The sequence below is a fragment of the Physeter macrocephalus genome, chromosome 4 (genome assembly GCF_002837175.3).
Source record: "Physeter macrocephalus isolate SW-GA chromosome 4, ASM283717v5, whole genome shotgun sequence".
In the NCBI taxonomy this organism is placed as follows: domain Eukaryota; kingdom Metazoa; phylum Chordata; class Mammalia; order Artiodactyla; family Physeteridae; genus Physeter; species Physeter macrocephalus.
In genome coordinates this window covers 131,257,904-131,275,172 of record NC_041217.1, presented here as the reverse complement: position 1 = coordinate 131,275,172, position 17,269 = coordinate 131,257,904, and the positions used below count along the sequence as shown (strand labels likewise).

The following is a 17,269-nucleotide window of genomic DNA, read 5'->3' as shown; positions in this document are numbered from 1 at the left end:
GAACCCCTTGCAGCTCCCCCAGCCAGAGCTGGGCCCTAAGAATGCTCTTTCGTTTCCTTGTCCGGTCGGGAAGGGGAAGGGGTAATCGCGAGAAAATGAGGCGTGGAGGGGCTGAGGAGGTAGCCTCAGCTCCGTAGCATTCGGTTGAGAGTTGACTTATCTATGGCGGTGCTTCTTTTTACTGGATGGCCTGGGGGCTGAGGCTGCGATTCGGTACAGAAAGCTCAAGCGCAGAGGAGCAAGCAAAACGGTCAGCCATTTTCCGAAACTAACTCCCGGGTAACTCCACCCGAGTGTGTACGCATGAAACGGGGGCGGGACTTATTGTGAAGGCCTCGCTCCGGAAACCGCACCCTCGCTGGCGTCCTGCCTTCGAGGATTCACAAAACGCTGAGCGAGACTTAACAGTCGCCAGCGAAAGCGCGCACTCGAGCGCCAATGAGAGCGGAAGGAGGGGAAACGCGCCTGAGGAACACTCTGTATGTGCAACAATGATTGGCTGGAGCCGTCCTCTCTTCTTTTTGGTATTGGCTGGACTGCCTTCCCCCGCCCACCAGGTGGGCTTTTTGTCTAGGTACTTCTGATTGGCTCCTCCTGGGCGGCGGGGGCCAGGGTTGGGGATTGTTCATCACGGATTGGTGGATTTGAGCACCTGGCGGTAACTTCCCGAGCAAGAAGCCCGTCCCATGTCTCTGTCCCGTCTCCCGACCCGTACGCTATCCCCTCAACTCTCGCGCACGAATGGTTAAAAAAAAAAAAAAAAAAAAAAAAAAGGATGTGAGGCTCGAGCCCGCCAGCCAGGCCTCTAGCTCCTAGCGCGCGCCCTCAACGAGGACCCGCGCGAGCTGCCCGTGACGCTGCCTGCGCTGTCTGCAACTGCAGAACCCGTTACCAGCTTGGGGCAACTACCGTTCCGTTTGGTTCCGGAGCCCGTGCGTGCCAGGAGGGCTAGTGGCGGTCGCGAGGTGGCTCTAGCCTTTCGCGTCTCTGCAGACTGGAGACTAGAACCGGCACTTTCGTAGGACGCCACCTCCAATCGCAGCGCTGGCGCGGGCGGAGGCTAAAACAGAAGGGTCCTGAGACTGAGGAAAACGCGCCAAGTTCCCGTCGGCGGTGGAGTGAGGAAGACCCCAGCGGTTCGGGCGCCGGGCGAGCGCAGCCGCTTCTGGCGCTCCTTGCCGTCCCGGGGCGGGGACGGGGGCGGGCGCGGTCGGGCGCCGCTTCGGGGATGTAGTCGGTGCCGGCGCCAGGCAGGACCGAGCGGCAGCCCGGGTTCCCGCTCTTGAGAGCGAATGGTCACTCCCCTGCGGGGAGGGCGATCCGGCCAGCTTTTCCGTGGGTCGCGGGCCCCCAGGGGCTCGGGGCAGGGGCTCACCTGTCGCACCCGCCCTCAGCCGGGTTAGACTCGTCGGCGTCACCGCCGCGGACCTCGCTCTGGGCCATGACCAGGTAAGGAGGGCCCGTGGAGGAGGGGCCGGTGCCTGGGCGCCGCGGCAAGTTCGGCAGGAGTCCGAGGGGGCCGCGGGGAGGACCCGGGCTCCTTCGGTGCTGCGCCGCCGCCCAGCTGCCAGCCAAGCCGTCCGCGCAGCGGGCGGCGCCCCCTCCCGCCGCCGCTGGGGACTCAAGGCAGGTGCGGGCTGGGAGTAAATAGGCCAACTCCGCGAGCTGTGGTTCTAAAGACGCCTCCCGCCGGGCCGGTGCAGCCTTTGACGGGCACGGACATCATCACCGTCCCGTCATCTTCTCACTTTCTTTTCCGTTCCTAGAGTTTGCGGGATAGGGAGAAGAAATGTTTGCGCTCACGTTGTTCTGTGTCGGTGATTGCTAAATTTTACCGAGCAGTTTAACTTACTTTTTATACAAGTATTTAGAACGGCACGTGTCTTAAACCTTTGTCGAGGATGTTATTCTTGTTTACAGTTTTCGTGAAAAGTTGGGATTGAGTCGTCCCATCTTACAGAGGAGAAAACTTGAAACTAATGAGACTTAGTGTTCACACTGTCATTTGTCAAGAACATTTAATGTTCTATTTTTTTTTCTGCGAAACTTGATTTAGAGTTACGGGAGAAACATTTTTGATGTAACAACCCCCAGTGATAAGGACAGCCAGGAGCAAGAAATGGTATAGCAGAAGATACGGCACCTGGTAAAATGTTATATTCTAGGTAATGTTAATGTTTAATCATTGCTTTGAGGAGCCCGGAGGGGTGGTTTATTGATTAAGATTGATAATGTTATTTCAGCTGCTTGGTCATTGTTTTTTTTTTTTATATTTATTTAAGTCCGGTTACTGTCTGTTAGAGAATCCAGTTTCCATCATTTATTAGAATTGGCTTCCAGGAAAAAACCTTTTACAAAAATCGCTAATGCTTAGAGATCCCTGACACTTCAGTGCAGGCTGGTTTATCATTCGTGATAGCATTTCATCAGTAGCATTAGTGGCCAGGAGAGTAAATTGAGTTGGAGGGGGGATGGGGAAATTGGTCGGCTTTCCAGTTATTCCTGAGTTGTCTCAAAAAGGTGGTTTCACTGCCGAGTTCAGTGCTGTGAATTCCCAGTTCAGAGGCAGCCGGGTTTTCGCTTATGCTTAAGGATGAAATTTAGTTCGTTCTGTTAGTCTCTACCTATATTATATTTTAAAGTCATTGCTGAGTTTTTGGACTCTTAGGTGATTTTCTGGTAATACTCGAGTCAGACAGTAATATCTTCCTAATGAAAAACAGCACTAAAGTGTAAAATAACTACCACAAATAGAGCCTTTTTTTTTTTTTTAGTCCAAAAGTTTTATTTTAAAACAGGGAAGAAAGTTTGCACAAGGCAAACTTTTCTTCTTTCCTACTTAAAGCAGTATCTTAAAAAATTCTATAGTTAAAAGAAGTTTAGAAAGTCAGTATATTTTGGTTTCTAGTGCATAAGAATTTGATATACACAAAGTGCAGCAATTTTTTACACCATTATCTCAACTTTGCATATGGTTTATTACTTATCACACAAGTTTTTAGGTGTAAACTTAACACTAGATCTAGGCCTTTCCTTATATGCAGATTATACTTTAAATAGACTTTATTTTGTATAACTAGAAAAGACCTTGGAAGGAGAACTCAGTCACTTCTAGCACTCCTGTGATTTCCCATTCATCCCTCTGTTTCCCACCTTGTACTTCATAATTAGAGATGATAGTTGCTCAGTGTTTCCTGAATGAACTAATAGATAATAAAGTTTTTACCCCTTGATGATACTACTTTACCATTACTACTACTATTACCAGTACAATGGGGTCTACTACTAAAATGGGGTATTTTGTGATGTGACCCTTCATCTAATAGCAGGCTAGTAAAAGTTCAGTATCTTTTTTTTGGTGTTTGAGAAAGTTAAGGACAAATGGCAACTCCTTCATTTAAGCAATGAAACATTGACTGCCTGTTATTGGCAGGCATTAGATTTTCAAATACAAAGTTCTAATTAATACCATTCCTTGGTAAATTTGTTTTCAGAAATGATGATTTTATTGCCTACAGCCAATAAGTGAAAACTAATAACCTTTTCTCTGATTAACAGATATGATTGGTGATTACAAGGTCCCTGTATAAATTAATTCTTGTCAACTCCTTGGGATTTGAAGAGAAAATGCCCGGTGTCATACCTAGTGAAAGTAATGGGCTTTCAAGAGGTAGTCCATCAAAAAAAAACAGACTTTCCTTGAAGTTTTTTCAGAAAAAGGAAACCAAGAGAGCCTTGGATTTCACAGATTCTCAAGAAAATGAAGAAAAAACTTCTGAATATAGAGGATCTGAAATGTATGTTATTTTCAGTATATTTCTGTACTTTTAAAAATTCCATATCAGTGAAAAAGTAGTGAACTTGGATTGATACCTGCAGTCATTCTGACCTGATAGTCCATAGAGGGAGATAAAAAAGCACACATTAGTGAGACAAGTCTAGCAGTGTGTAATAGTAGAAACAGGATAAAACTGGTGGTTCCCCACAGGGATCACATCACAGTTCACATTATAACTCATTTAAATTGTGCTCAGCCGATTAGGCTAACTTAGAGAAATACTAATTGACTAAAATTATTTTTCAATTTAAATTTGATTTTAGTGCAACACACTTTATGTAAGGGTAAAGAAATTCGTGGGGGACAGTTACCTGACATAAACTTTGACTTTGTAGTCATACCTAGTATATGAATTCTCAAACCTGTTAGTGTACAATTGCAAATTATATTTAAAATAAACTTAAAAAAAAGAAATGCTTTTGATACAAATCTTTCAGTGACTGAAAAGAAATCAGAACAAAATGGAATGCTTTACTCCACCAATAGTTGCTCTAGTTGAGTCTACACTTGCTCCGTATTCAGCACATAGGCATTCTGCTATAGGACTAATGTAGATTTGCTCCCCTGTATAATTTCCTAATATTTAGCAGTAATCAGTTTAGGAGATTGGGTGTGAACCTTTTGCATACCAGCATTCGTGCCTATAAATACCTTGAGGTATTAGAGTTATAGCTAGCAGCTGTAAAATAAATAAAAATGCTGTGAGGACTGTTTGTTAAACTGAGGTAAAAGAGGTATAAACTTGTGAACAATTCATTTTTAAGTGAGGAACAGCTGTATAAGTATCTTCATAGACTCTGTTTCCTCTTAATCTTTTGTAAACAGAATCTGACTTAGATAGTGCAGCCTCTCCCAAATACTGTCATATTCAGGTTATTCCCCGGTTTCTATTCAGAGTTAAACTACTTGATTAAAATGTCCTGTTGGCTTAACAAATCATAGTACCAATTCTGCAATTTTCTGCTCTGTAAAATGGGATTAACAGTCCTTTAATGGAATTGTTTTGAAGCTTGTTGAGTGTAATATTTTTAAAGTGCTTGTAAAACTTTTACTCTGGGTGTATAGCAATTTTTGCACCTGTACAGATTAACTGTCTTAAAATGCCATCTGAATAAAATCCATATACTTTGCAGATCATACAACTTTTGGGAAAAGACTAAATCTATGGAAGTAATAGTTCCGCTTTAATTCTACTTCCTTATCCCTTTCTCTTCTTTGTACTTAATAGTGATCAAGTTGTTCCTGCAGCACAGTCCTCACCTGTCAACTGTGAGAAGAGAGAAAACTTGTTACCGTTTGTGGGACTGAATAATCTCGGCAATACTTGTTATCTTAATAGTATACTTCAGGTAAGTTGACAATTTTGCTATATAATAAAACTTTAGTAGGCAAAGAATGATGTAACACTTAATATTTTCTGAGAATTCAGGTTATTGGAGGATTTCAGTTGTCCATAATACTGTCTTCGTAAATAAACCAGAATGGGGTAAAATAATCATGATTCCAAATTGCACATTACAAATTTCCGTTGAGGTAAGAGAAAATGATATATTAAATAAAATTGGGATAGCAGAATTGAGTAGATGTTGATTAAATTGAAGATACCAAACTTTTAGTTTTTCTGTCCGATTCCTGATTCTATGGTGATATGTATTTTAACCCTTGGAACTATATCTGTTTTGTGTTGTACCCTTGTATCTGGTCAGGCTCAGTGCTTTGTTGCACTGAGGGAAGATATCAGGCTACTATGATGAAATAGAGAACAATTTTTGACACACATCTTAATCTCAGAATTTTAAGTAATGCACATATGAACATGCTCTACAAAAAGCATGATAGTGTTTTAATGATTTTAGGTATATTGTTTGTTCAGTAAATACTCAAGACAATCTCACTTTATAGGTATTATATTTTTGTCCTGGTTTTAAATCTGGAGTGAAGCACTTATTTAATATTATTTCAAGGAAGAAAGAAGCCCTAAAAGATGAAGCCAGTCAAAAAGATAAGGTAAAAAAATAAAATTAATGGAAATTCACTTGCTTAGAAATGAAAAAGTAATAAATACAGAGAGGATTTGGGAGGAGAATGACAAAGATTATTTCTCTTAACAAATTACATCTGAGAATTAAATTTCTCATTGGCAATTATTTTTCAATCTTGTGGGTAAGTAGCTAACTTGATTACCCCCTTTTATAGTGTTTTTTTCCAGTCCTCTAATTTACTGTTTACCAGTAAACACTGTCACACACCACTATCACAACATATCGTACCCTTTTACCCCGTTATTTATCTACTGTTTTCAAGTTGACTCACTTTTACTATTTAAATAAATTTAAAGAAACCTTTGACTTACGTAATTAGAAAAACATTATAACCCACATAATAGAAAGTAACCAAAAATATGCTTAATTTTTTTTTAAGTTTATTTTGTATACCTCCAGAAAATTAGTGTTACGAAAGTAGATTTAGAAAAGCTAGTGTTGTCTAGTGAGAAAAAGAAGGGGGAAGGTACTTAATTTGTTCAAAAATTAAAATGTTTGTGTGTTTCTTGACAGGGAAATTGCAAAGAAGATTCTTCAGCAAGTTATGAACTAATATGCAGCTTACAGTCCTTGATCATTTCAGTTGAACAGCTTCAGGCTAGTTTTCTCTTAAATCCAGAGAAATATACTGATGAACTTGCTACTCAGCCAAGGCGACTACTTAACACACTCAGGTATAGTCTTATATAATTTTAGGATTCCAGTTTAGCTCATGCTTTCTTTGGAGGAGAGTGACATGTGAACAAATGGGGGGAATAAACGGCAAGGAAAATAAGACACTACAGATCTACAGTCCTTAATATCCCAGAGGCTCCAAAGACTGGAAAATTTTTCTTACGATTGGTGCTAAATTCATTAAATCTGAATTTGTGTGAGGCTGTTTATAGTCTTTATTCATATTTATCTGTAATGTGAATATTCATACTCTTTTCTGTAGAAGTAGTAATGTGTGTAATTATGGGATACTGCCCCTATTATGTTGTTGATACATATTTTACCTATGTGCCAGATTCTTTTTTAATCTGAAAATTTCTGAATTACCAAACACATTTGGTCCTAAGGATTTCAGATAGGAATTATAGGTCTATATTCAAAATACGTTATATAAAAGAACTGTAAATTCCAAGTATTTTATTTTTGTTGTATGTACTTAGAAGAGAAATATTCGTTAACTGGATTAGATTTCTTTGTAGTATTATCTTAAAAAATGAAACTTTATCCTATATACAGAATAGCCTTATTCAAAATACTACAGGGTTTAAGTCTTTAAAAAATTATTTAATCATTTAGGTTAGGAGTAGACCTAGATGTAATACATTGCCATACATTTGTTAAGAGGCAGTGTAGTGTGGTGTCCAGGAGCAGGTTTGAATCCTGACTTTTGCATCTCTGTGACCTTGAGCAAGTTATCTGTAAATGGTGATATGGTGCTTACCTCATAGGGTTATTGTGAGAATTATACAAATAATATAAAAAGCATTTTGAGGGAATTCCCTGGTAGTCCAGTGGTTAAGACTGTGCTTTCACTGCTGACGGTTGGGCTTCGATCCCTGGTCGGAGAAGTAAGATCCCACATGCCATGCAGCAAGGCCAAAAAAAACTTTTATATATATATGGCATTTTGAGTAAAGCATGGTACACAGTAAATACTATATACATATTAGCTATTAACAATAATATTTAGAAGATCAAAGTATTTGTGATAATGAAAATCAGGTTAAGTTTGTTTTTAGTTACACGTTTAGGTAAGGAGTTTCAAATTAGTAGCTGAATAAATGTTTTTGGACTTTTAAATAATTTATGATAGCCCCATAAGTGAATTCATTTCTGTATGGAAAGGTGGTTTTTGGTTTTTGTTTTGGTATTATATCTTCAAAACTGGAATAGATGAAATGGAAATTTTTACTTATAGGGAACTCAACCCTATGTATGAAGGATATCTACAGCATGATGCACAGGAAGTATTACAGTGTATTTTGGGAAACATTCAAGAAACATGCCAACTCCTAAAAAAAGAAGTAAAAAATGTGTCAGAGTTATCTTCTAAGGTAGAAGAAAAACATAAGAAAGAGGAAATGAGTGGTAATAACAGCATGGAGATGGACAGTATGAGGCATTCTGAAGACTATAAAGAAAAATTGCCAAAAGTAAATGGGAAAAGAAAAAGTGACACTGAATTTGGTAACATGAAGAAAAAAGTTAAAGTCTCTAAGGAACACCAGTCTTTGGAAGAAAACCAGAGACAAACCAGATCAAAAAGAAAAGCTACAGTTGATTCATTAGATATTCCTGCTAAAATAATCCCCAAGTACATTTCTGAAAATGAGAGTGCGAGACCCTCACAAAAGAAATCAAGAGTTAAAATAAACTGGTTAAAGTCTGCAGCTAAGCAACCCAGCATTATTTCTAAATTCTGTAGTCTGGGTAAAATAACAACAAACCAAGAATCCAGAGGACAATCTAAAGAAAATGAATATGATCTTGAAGAGGACTTGGGGAAGTATGAGAAAGATAATACAGCTAATGGTTGTGGACTTGAATCTCCATGGAATAATGTCACGCCTGTTAATGAAGTTAAGCCCATAAACAAAGGTCAGTATAATTTATTCTTGGGCATTGATAGGTAGGATTAACAGCTGCGGAATTGAATTTTCTCTTCTTAGGTCCATATACAGTATAATATCTGGCGGAAGTTTTAAGAGAAATTTAACACAATGTGAACTGGCGTTTCAGGCACTACGCTTACATGTATTTTGTGTGTGTGTATGAATCTCACTAATTTTAAGGTAATAGTAATTTATGTTTATACACTAGGAGAGTCCATCTTAATGGCAAGAGAATATTTTACCCCTTTATATATGCAGTATTTGACATAAACTCATGAAAGAAATTGCATTTGCTAAGTAGTTATTACCATACTGGATTTCTGCTTAGGTTCACACAGATCTCAGGGAAAATTTGTAGAACTTACATGACTAAATTTCATCCTTTGGGGTATCTTTAGGAAGGGAGTTAAGAAGACACACATGTGTTGAAACTTTTTTTTAGAGATAACAGTAATTAATATTCAAAATTATCTTTACAGGGAGTTTATATTTCATGAATAAGTCACCTCTTAATGCTAATAAGCAAGTTTGAGATATGAAAATCAGCCTTTTAGCCATGATATACTTTAAATGGAATAATGGTTATTTGGGCTGTACTGAAAAATTCATCCGTATAGATTTGTGTTTTCTTTTTTTTTGTTTTAGGTGCAGAGCAAATTGGTTTTGAGCTAGTGGAGAAATTATTTCAAGGTCAGCTGGTATTAAGAACTCGTTGCTTAGAATGTGAAAGCTTAACAGAAAGAAGAGAAGATTTTCAAGACATCAGTGTACCAGTGCAAGAAGATGAGCTTTCCAAAGTAGAGGAGAGTTCTGAAAGTAAGCAAAATTGGAGGCTTGCATGGACTATGGAATAATTGGAGTTTTCTTCAACAAAACACAGTCTAATAAGTAGCTTGTATAATTATTGAGAGAAAACTCTTTTAGTGTCTTTGGTATAATAAAAATCTGCCTATATAGCTACACTTGTCAATAGTTATTAGCATTTGGAAAATTGTGGCATCTTTATTTTGATGTGTAGAGTATGTTATAATGGGAAAGTGAAATGCTTTACTAAGTTAATTTTTGGGTACCTGAATCTCAGAGCTACTGAGGATATTTTTGTTAACACCATATTTGAGCCAGTGTTTTTTCTTGTATAAACCACAAAAAGTGTAGTAATGCCATGGGAAGTGATCATGAGACTGGTTTACTTGTTCAGATATTGTAAATTGACTATTAAAGTCTTTCTCACATGGGGTCAGAGGGTAGGGCTTATATTGATTTTGCTGTCCCTATGACCTCAATATTTTTTGGCTGACCAGATAAAAAAATTTAGAGGTATGTGCACTGTCGAAGATGAACTTACAAGTTTCTGAAACTAAAAAAAAGAAATCTCTTTAGTTATTATTTGGGGAGGATTAGTCAATTAAAATTGTATGCTAATTCTGAACATAAAAATTTGTGGCTTAAGTTTTTAATTTCTGAGAGATTTTTCATTTGTGAGTGACAGGATTCTCTTGTGTAGTTTCTCCAGAGCCAAAAACAGAAATGAAGACCCTGAGATGGGCAATTTCACAGTTTGCTTCAGTGGAGAGGATTGTAGGAGAAGATAAATATTTCTGTGAAAATTGCCATCATTATACTGAAGCTGAACGAAGTCTTTTGTTTGACAAAATGCCTGAAGTTATAACTATTCATTTGAAGTGCTTTGCTGCTAGTGGCTTGGAGTGAGTATTCTAAAGTTTTGCTCAAAATGCTATGATAGTAAGGAAACAGTACAATAGTGTAATAGAAACTACTGAAATGAAGTAATTTACAAATATTGCCTTAGAAAAGTTTATTGTTTTATTAACAGTTTCCCTGTAAAAACGCATCAGTTTAAATCCTTCTGGTATTAATGCGTATGATTTGTTCACACATTTTTCATTTTCATTCCTTATTTGATTATTTTAATTAATTGATTAAAGCAGGGAACAAATTTTGTACATACATCAACATTTTTTTGAGGGGAGCAAAAAAGCAAAATTATTTTAGTTTTAAGGTAAGTAAGCCAGGAAATAAAACTAGTCTGAACAATTTGAGAGATCTTCTGTAGTTGAAAATTTAAATATCTGAAGGCAATAATATAAAAATGCCAATTACATTTTAGATAGTCTGACTTTTTCTGACATGTATACATGTCATTGTAGCTTTTATTCCTTTCTATATTAATGAATTGTTTGAAATTACCATGAGAGCTTACCAGTAGCTCTCTACACATTTTATGCCAGAAGATGACATGGTCCTTTCTTTCAGTGTGGCCTTTTCCTTTGCTACAGTACAATTTTATTTATTTTTTGTCCCCAAATCTTGGTTGTAGAGACAGACTTCACATTAAAATGACTTACTAAGTATAAAGGAAAAGGATTTTGAAGATCAGTGTTTTTTTTTAATGCCATTTATTTTCTTATTGCACAAAATTAGGAAAATAAAGAAAATTAAGGGGGGAAGTGCCATATATCCTTCACAGAAGCACCTGAATATTAGTACTTATTTCAGTATTCTTTGTGTAAGTATTATACAAAATTGGGGTCTTGTTTTTTACTTTGTGTTTTATTCATATGAGCAGTAAATATTAAGGGTTCATTCAGACTTACTTGGTTTCACATTGGGTGTAAAACTGAATATATATAAAGTGGAATCCCAGAAAACCTTTTTTTTTCCCCCTTCCAAAGGTTTGATTGTTATGGTGGTGGACTTTCCAAGATCAACACTCCTTTACTGACACCTCTTAAACTGTCACTAGAAGAATGGAGCACAAAGCCAACCAACGACAGCTATGGATTATTTGCAGTTGTGATGCATAGTGGCATTACAATTAGTAGTGGGCATTATACTGCTTCTGTTAAAGTCACTGACCTTAACAGTTTAGAACTAGATAAGGAAAATTTTGTGATTGACCAAATGTGTGAAATAGGTAAGCCAGAACCATTGAATGAGGAGGAAGCAAGGGGTGTGGTTGAAAACTATGACGATGAAGAAGTGTCGATTAGAGTCAGTGGAAATACCCAGCCAAGTAAAGTTCTGAACAAAAAAAATGTAGAAGCTGTTGGACTTCTTGGAGGACAAAAGAGTAAAGCAGATTATGAGTTATACAACAAAGCATCAAATCCTGATAAAGTTGCCAGTACAGCATTTGCTGAAAATAGAAATTCTGAGACTAACAATACTAATGGGACCCGTGAATCTGATAGAAACAAGGAATCCAGTGACCAAACAGGCATTAACATGAGTGGTTTTGAAAACAAAATTTCATATGTAGTGCAAAGCTTAAAGGAGTATGAGGGGAAGTGGTTGCTTTTTGATGATTCAGAAGTGAAAGTTACTGAAGAGAAGGACTTTTTGAATTCTCTTTCCCCTTCTACATCTCCTACATCTACTCCTTACTTGCTATTTTATAAGAAATTATAGAGTGAGTGTATTTTCCCTGTGTATATATTAAACAGACCTGGACAAATATCGGTAAATTGATTACATCAAAAAGTCTTTAGCTTATCTTTTGAAGCTATTGGATATTATTGGTCTCTCTAGGTTTTTATATAAATAGTGAAATTTGAATTATTGAAAACCATGTTAATTTTTAGAATTCATTTTCCTTAGTGGAGACTAGTGATTGATGCATTAGCTTCTGGAACAAACTTGTATAGGTTCTTAACTGAATTATTCAAAATGGAAGCATTTAAACACTTTGAATTTACACCTATCATCTTTTGTGTTTGCTTTTTCAAATAAAGTGCTTGTATTTGTATCTCCATACTTTGGAGTAATTATATCTACATGATGTTTTTAGGTTCTGTGGTTTTTCAGCTAAGAAGCAGAATCTCATTTCAGTACATTTAGTTTTGTAAGTCATGAAGCCAGATCTTTGATGGGCTGTATTAGAGGCACGTGTATGTATTCACAATAGTGCACATTTTGTGCCTTTGAATCACTTTGAAAAGTGTCTCAGAAAACCTGAAGAGTAAGTCCTCTTCTTTCTTCACAAGAATTTTATATGTATTTATGAAAATGATTCTGTACCCTAGCAAATCTTTTTCAGCGTGGACTAATTTGTATCTCTTCATAGTCATATTCTGCACGATCTGTATATAATGCATTGAACTTAGAGGTGTGACCTTAAATTTAACTTTTTTTAAAAAACCAGGAGGTCAATAAAATTTAAACTGCTTAACAACTAACTATGTATACAAATGCTTGAGGATTTTTTTACTTGCATATTTTTTTTACCATAAATATAGCTGGATTCTCTTAAAAAACGTGTGTGTATATGCACATACTATACACACACACATATATATATATATACATAGAAGAGAATAAACATGCATAATTACCTTTAATAATACTTTCTGACATTTGGAGGCGAAGAAATTGAATTTCAGGTAGGAGAAATTGTGCTTAGTCCATCTAAATTGTCATAAATAGTTATCCTTTAGACATATAACTATGGAATCCAAAACTGGAGAACTTAAGGTGAGGCTTTGGGCACAAAAAACTTGGTCATATTTTCACTTTAAATATATTAAATTGGTAAATGATCGATTATGACTTGTTAAAGGACATTCTTGGTATTAAGAATATGAAATATAATTCCAAAGAATATATAACTCTTGGAATAACAACAGTTACACACAACTTCAACAAATAAGAAAGAGTACCTGTCAACTAATAAACTACAGTTAATGCTTACACATTCTTTCACAAGATGGTGTGATATAAAAAGTCACAGTTCTTGCCACTTTCTATGTTCAGGATCACTAATGGAACTTTTTTAAAAAGGAACAGCCCTGAACACTACCCATAAGCAGCTGAGGGAGTAGGAGTCACTAACAGAACTTTTAAAATGAAACAGCCTTGAACACTACTCATAAGCTTCTGATGGAGTAGTTCTAGGATAGAACTTGGGCTTCTGTAACACTCAAGAGACAGCCTAGAACTATACTAGTTAAGAACTAGTGTAGATTCCTGATATGAGAAAGTTTGTTTTAAGAAAATTGAAGAACACGGTAAGTTAGGAAGTAAGTAAGTGTTCAGTTACACCAGTGTTTTAAGAGAGGAATCCTTCTGATTTCACGTCAGACAGTTATTGCCTGATAATTAAATCGTAGTTATATAAATCTTAAAGTTCTTGATATTGTCCCTGAAATAGGTGACAATCCAAATCTTACACAGGTGTAACCTTATGAGAAATTACCTAGGAATTACTTAATATTCTTCCCCCCCCACCCGCACCCTAGAGAGGGAGAGAGTATATAAATAAGTTACCTTTTCTTTTTTGTTTGCTTTAAAGAGTTTCTGTTCTTGACTTTCCCTTTCCTTATTGACCATCTGGATCCTCTGTTCCCAAATATATATTTTTGAGGTTATGCTTTTCTGACTCCCTAGTTCACCTGTTTTGGTCCACCTGTAGACTCACCTGAAAAACCTTTCTGTGATTCAGTCTTTGAATTGATGTAGATAAGAAGAATCTGAAATAATACTGCCTGTTGTAAAGGTAGGCTGGAGCGGGGAGTATCAGCCATCACATCTACGCTCTCAGGAGAAAGAAGGTACCATATTATATTTGATCAGTTCTTAAGTGATTCATGTAAGTGGTCAGTAGATCAAAGGGATAGATTACAAGTGATAACCTTTCTATAAGTTACAATACTGCACAAAGAAAATATGTTCAAACACTTCCAGAAATGATTAATATGCACTTCCTTGGAAAAACTTGCCAAATAATTGAAATATATGTTGGAAAAAAACCTGCATTAGTCTTTCATATCATAAAGTTACAATTTTAAATTAATTAGCTCTTAATTAACAGCTAATTTTACCTTTTATACATACACTTTGTAAAATCTATACAAGTATCAAAAAATAACTATACCTTATTCAGCTGGTAGATTAAAATCAAACACCAGCTCTCTCTTATTTTTATGGTGATGTAAGATAAGTTTAAAGCAGATTTCTAATTTATCAGTTTAGAACACTAAAAACTGATGAAGTGACTGTCTTATTTAATTTAAAACAGGAATCATTCATTTTAGTTGCTAAGGGTCAGCTTATACTACTATCATTACTATAATAAGGTTGAGAGTCAAACTACTGTCACTGGTTTTAGCTATCCCAGTATGTAATCATTATTTATAGACAGAAGTTATCAGGTAAAGTTACTTCTGCAATTCTAAATCCCTTTTTTGCGTGCCTAAGTGGAAAATACCTTAGAAACCAGTTTTAAGACTTTACAAACCAGTTATCAGTAATTTATTTCCACCCATTAGTTTATTCATTTATTTAATTTGGGGGCTATTATCTGGGCCCATAAAGTGACTGTCAGTTATGATTTTCATTTTGCTATTTTTGGAACTGTTCCTTGAATCAACTAACTTATTCTCTGCTTTTGTCAGTAAAAAAATTTTTTTAAGTCTCAGTAAAATTAGTGTAAACATTCACATATTTAATAGTACCTTTAAAATAAGCATTACTACATTTAAAATGGTTCAAAAACGAATCTATAAATGGTAATATAAATTAAAAAATACAAACTTAAAGTAAATAAATTTAACATTAGCTATGGTATAAATAATGGTAAATGTTAAGTGTACCTTTGAGTCATTAAAATGTCTTAAAAAAGATAACAGCATATTACCAGAACATTAGAAACAGAGCCATGATTCTCAAACTTCAGCGATCGCCATTTGATATTGTTTGGCCACTGCATTCTTCCGTGAGTAAATTAATGCTATAATTTCCAGAATTAAGTCCCAAGTCTTTTTCAAAAGTTCTTAAATTCTTTTCACACTCAATGTTGAATACATGGCTTTTTTCAAATGAATAAAACAAGTGCATTTATATTAGAGATCCATTTTGCGCAGGCTCATTCGACTGAAGGAATCCCTGGAGAGGAAATGATATAGTTATAAGTAAACAATTTTTATATAATCGTGTAAAATATGTTTACATGCTTTCTTTCTGCCAATTATCTCAAAAGTTTTGCCACCAAAGCTCTTTTAACACTTCAAGCTACAGGCTCCTCTTACACACTCTGCCTTATATATTCTAACTTGTAGAGTTCTCTATAGATTAGAAGTATATTATAGTAACCACTCTATCCAAGTCCATTGATCATTCATTAATTTGTCCAATAAATATATTAGATATTGTGATTAAACAAGAACTAAGGGATAATGGGAGAGATTTCAGGAAAAGATTTACTTGGGGTTATTAAAAGGCAAAATGCAAGTGTTTTACTTAAAATATTAAATTCTAAGTCTTAAATCAGTGGTTCTCAAATTTTGGGGATTTACATCCTTTGTACACTCTTAAAAATTGAGGACCCCCAAGGAAGCTTTTGTTTATGGATTATATATTGATATTTACCATATGAGAAATTAAAACTAAGAACATTTTAAATTATTTTATAAAATAACCCATTACATGTTACTGTAAACAGCACTGTTTATTAAAAGTAATTTGCAACAGTTTTAGAAGAGTGGCATTCTTACATATTTAACATCTGGCTTGATAGAAAGCCTAGATTCTTAATATCTGCTTCTGCATTCAATCTTTTACATGGCACATAGTCTCTGGGAAACTCCACTGTACTCTCATGAGAGAATGAGCATGAAAAAAAAAATATTTGGCATTAATATGAAAATTTGTTTTGACTCAGGAACCTCCTGAAAAGGTCCGAGGGACCCCTCGCATGGGTCCCAGATTATACCGTGAGAACGACCATCTTAAAACCTCCTAAGCTTTCTGCAAAATAATATTCCAGATTTTGTAAATCAGCAAAATAAAAAGTTCAAGTTCTATGGGAATTTTATTTTCTAAGTGCTGAAGCAATTACGACTGAAGAGGATAATTCTTCAATACTTCTTAATGTATTTTCCTTTTTCCTTAAGCTGGTTTGTTTTGCTTATCTTTCCTGCCATTAACGTTAATAGTCTCTTAAGGTTTCCAATCTCCAGGAAAGGAGAGGACAGGTACAAAGAGATCATGTTCAGCTTTGAATCTTGAAGCTTGGTTTTCCTTTTGGAAAATAGCAGTCTTAAAAGTGTTCATCAAGAAAAAGGATTTTCTAAATTCCAAAAAACTGCCTGCAAATATTAAGAACTAAAGCTTGGAGGAATAACCATCAGAGAGGAAGGCAACACTCAGGGTAGTGGTCTAATGGAAAGCTTCCTTCAGATAGGAACAATATTGTCCATTGAAAGGAGTTGGAGAGATTTGATGGAAGTGAGACTACCATTAGGAGACTTCCTGATTACTTCAGGGACCCAGCACCCCATCCCAGGACCTCTGACCAATGACTGTAAGACTGGTGAAGGTGGGTAGAGCAGCAAGAAGTAAATTCCAAAAAGACTGAAAGGGAAGCCTAAAGTGGAGGAAACTAGTGTTGCTTCCCATCTAGAATTTCAAGAGGAAACCACCCAGGGTGTCGTGCATCACTGTAAGGATGGTGGAAGCAAAATATAATATATTCTGCCAGAGAAAGGATCTAAAACAGGCCAGGCCTCCTGGTCTCCTTCTGTTCCTGTAGATGGTCTGTCTACATGCTCCCTGTAGGGGACAAGACATAGAGCAGGCACTTGGTATACATTTTCAGAGGCCTAGAAGTACACAAATATTAGATCACTGAAGAACAGGGAATATTCTCATTTGATCAAATAGCCAATTAAACTTTCTTTTGTAGTATATTATACTTTGCATTTACATTCCATTTATATAAGCAACTTCAAAGACCTTCCAAATATTAATTGATCAGGTAAGTACAATTT

General features: G+C 36.3%; 2 protein-coding genes across 13 annotated transcripts in view; one reads left to right on the top strand and one right to left on the bottom strand.

Moving 5' to 3' along the window:
* Nucleotides 1–912: 912 nt before the first annotated feature.
* USP1 (ubiquitin specific peptidase 1) lies at nucleotides 913–12,682 on the top strand. 3 transcript variants are annotated; one of them, XM_024119679.3, is made up of 11 exons: nucleotides 913–1,449; nucleotides 2,057–2,165; nucleotides 3,559–3,797; nucleotides 5,067–5,187; nucleotides 5,741–5,845; nucleotides 6,394–6,554; nucleotides 7,793–8,472; nucleotides 9,132–9,302; nucleotides 9,991–10,192; nucleotides 10,929–11,013; nucleotides 11,180–11,284. In XM_024119679.3, exons 3-11 carry the CDS (start codon nucleotides 3,628–3,630, stop codon nucleotides 11,183–11,185), a joined length of 1,701 nt encoding a protein of 566 aa, XP_023975447.1. In that variant the 5' UTR covers nucleotides 913–1,449; nucleotides 2,057–2,165; nucleotides 3,559–3,627; the 3' UTR covers nucleotides 11,186–11,284. The 3 variants fall into 3 exon arrangements, with proteins under 3 accessions (XP_023975447.1, XP_028345121.1, XP_007108189.2); XM_007108127.4 differs by lacking the exon at nucleotides 10,929–11,013 and having other exon boundaries at nucleotides 916–1,449; nucleotides 11,180–12,682; XM_028489320.2 differs by lacking the exons at nucleotides 2,057–2,165; nucleotides 10,929–11,013 and having other exon boundaries at nucleotides 914–1,449; nucleotides 11,180–12,682.
* An 800-nt stretch (nucleotides 12,683–13,482) lies between these two features.
* The window catches only part of DOCK7 (dedicator of cytokinesis 7), a 196,979-nt gene continuing 193,192 nt past the window's right edge, over nucleotides 13,483–17,269 (bottom strand). For 3 of the 10 annotated variants that reach the window (XM_028489312.2, XM_028489314.2, XM_028489316.2), the window contains one exon: nucleotides 13,483–15,386. In XM_028489312.2, coding sequence (XP_028345113.1) covers nucleotides 15,344–15,386 — 43 coding nt within the window. In that variant the 3' untranslated portion in view covers nucleotides 13,483–15,343. The remainder of the gene's footprint in view (nucleotides 15,387–17,269) is intronic. The other 7 variants (XM_028489313.2, XM_007108126.4, XM_024119673.3 and 4 more) reach the window with 3 other exon arrangements.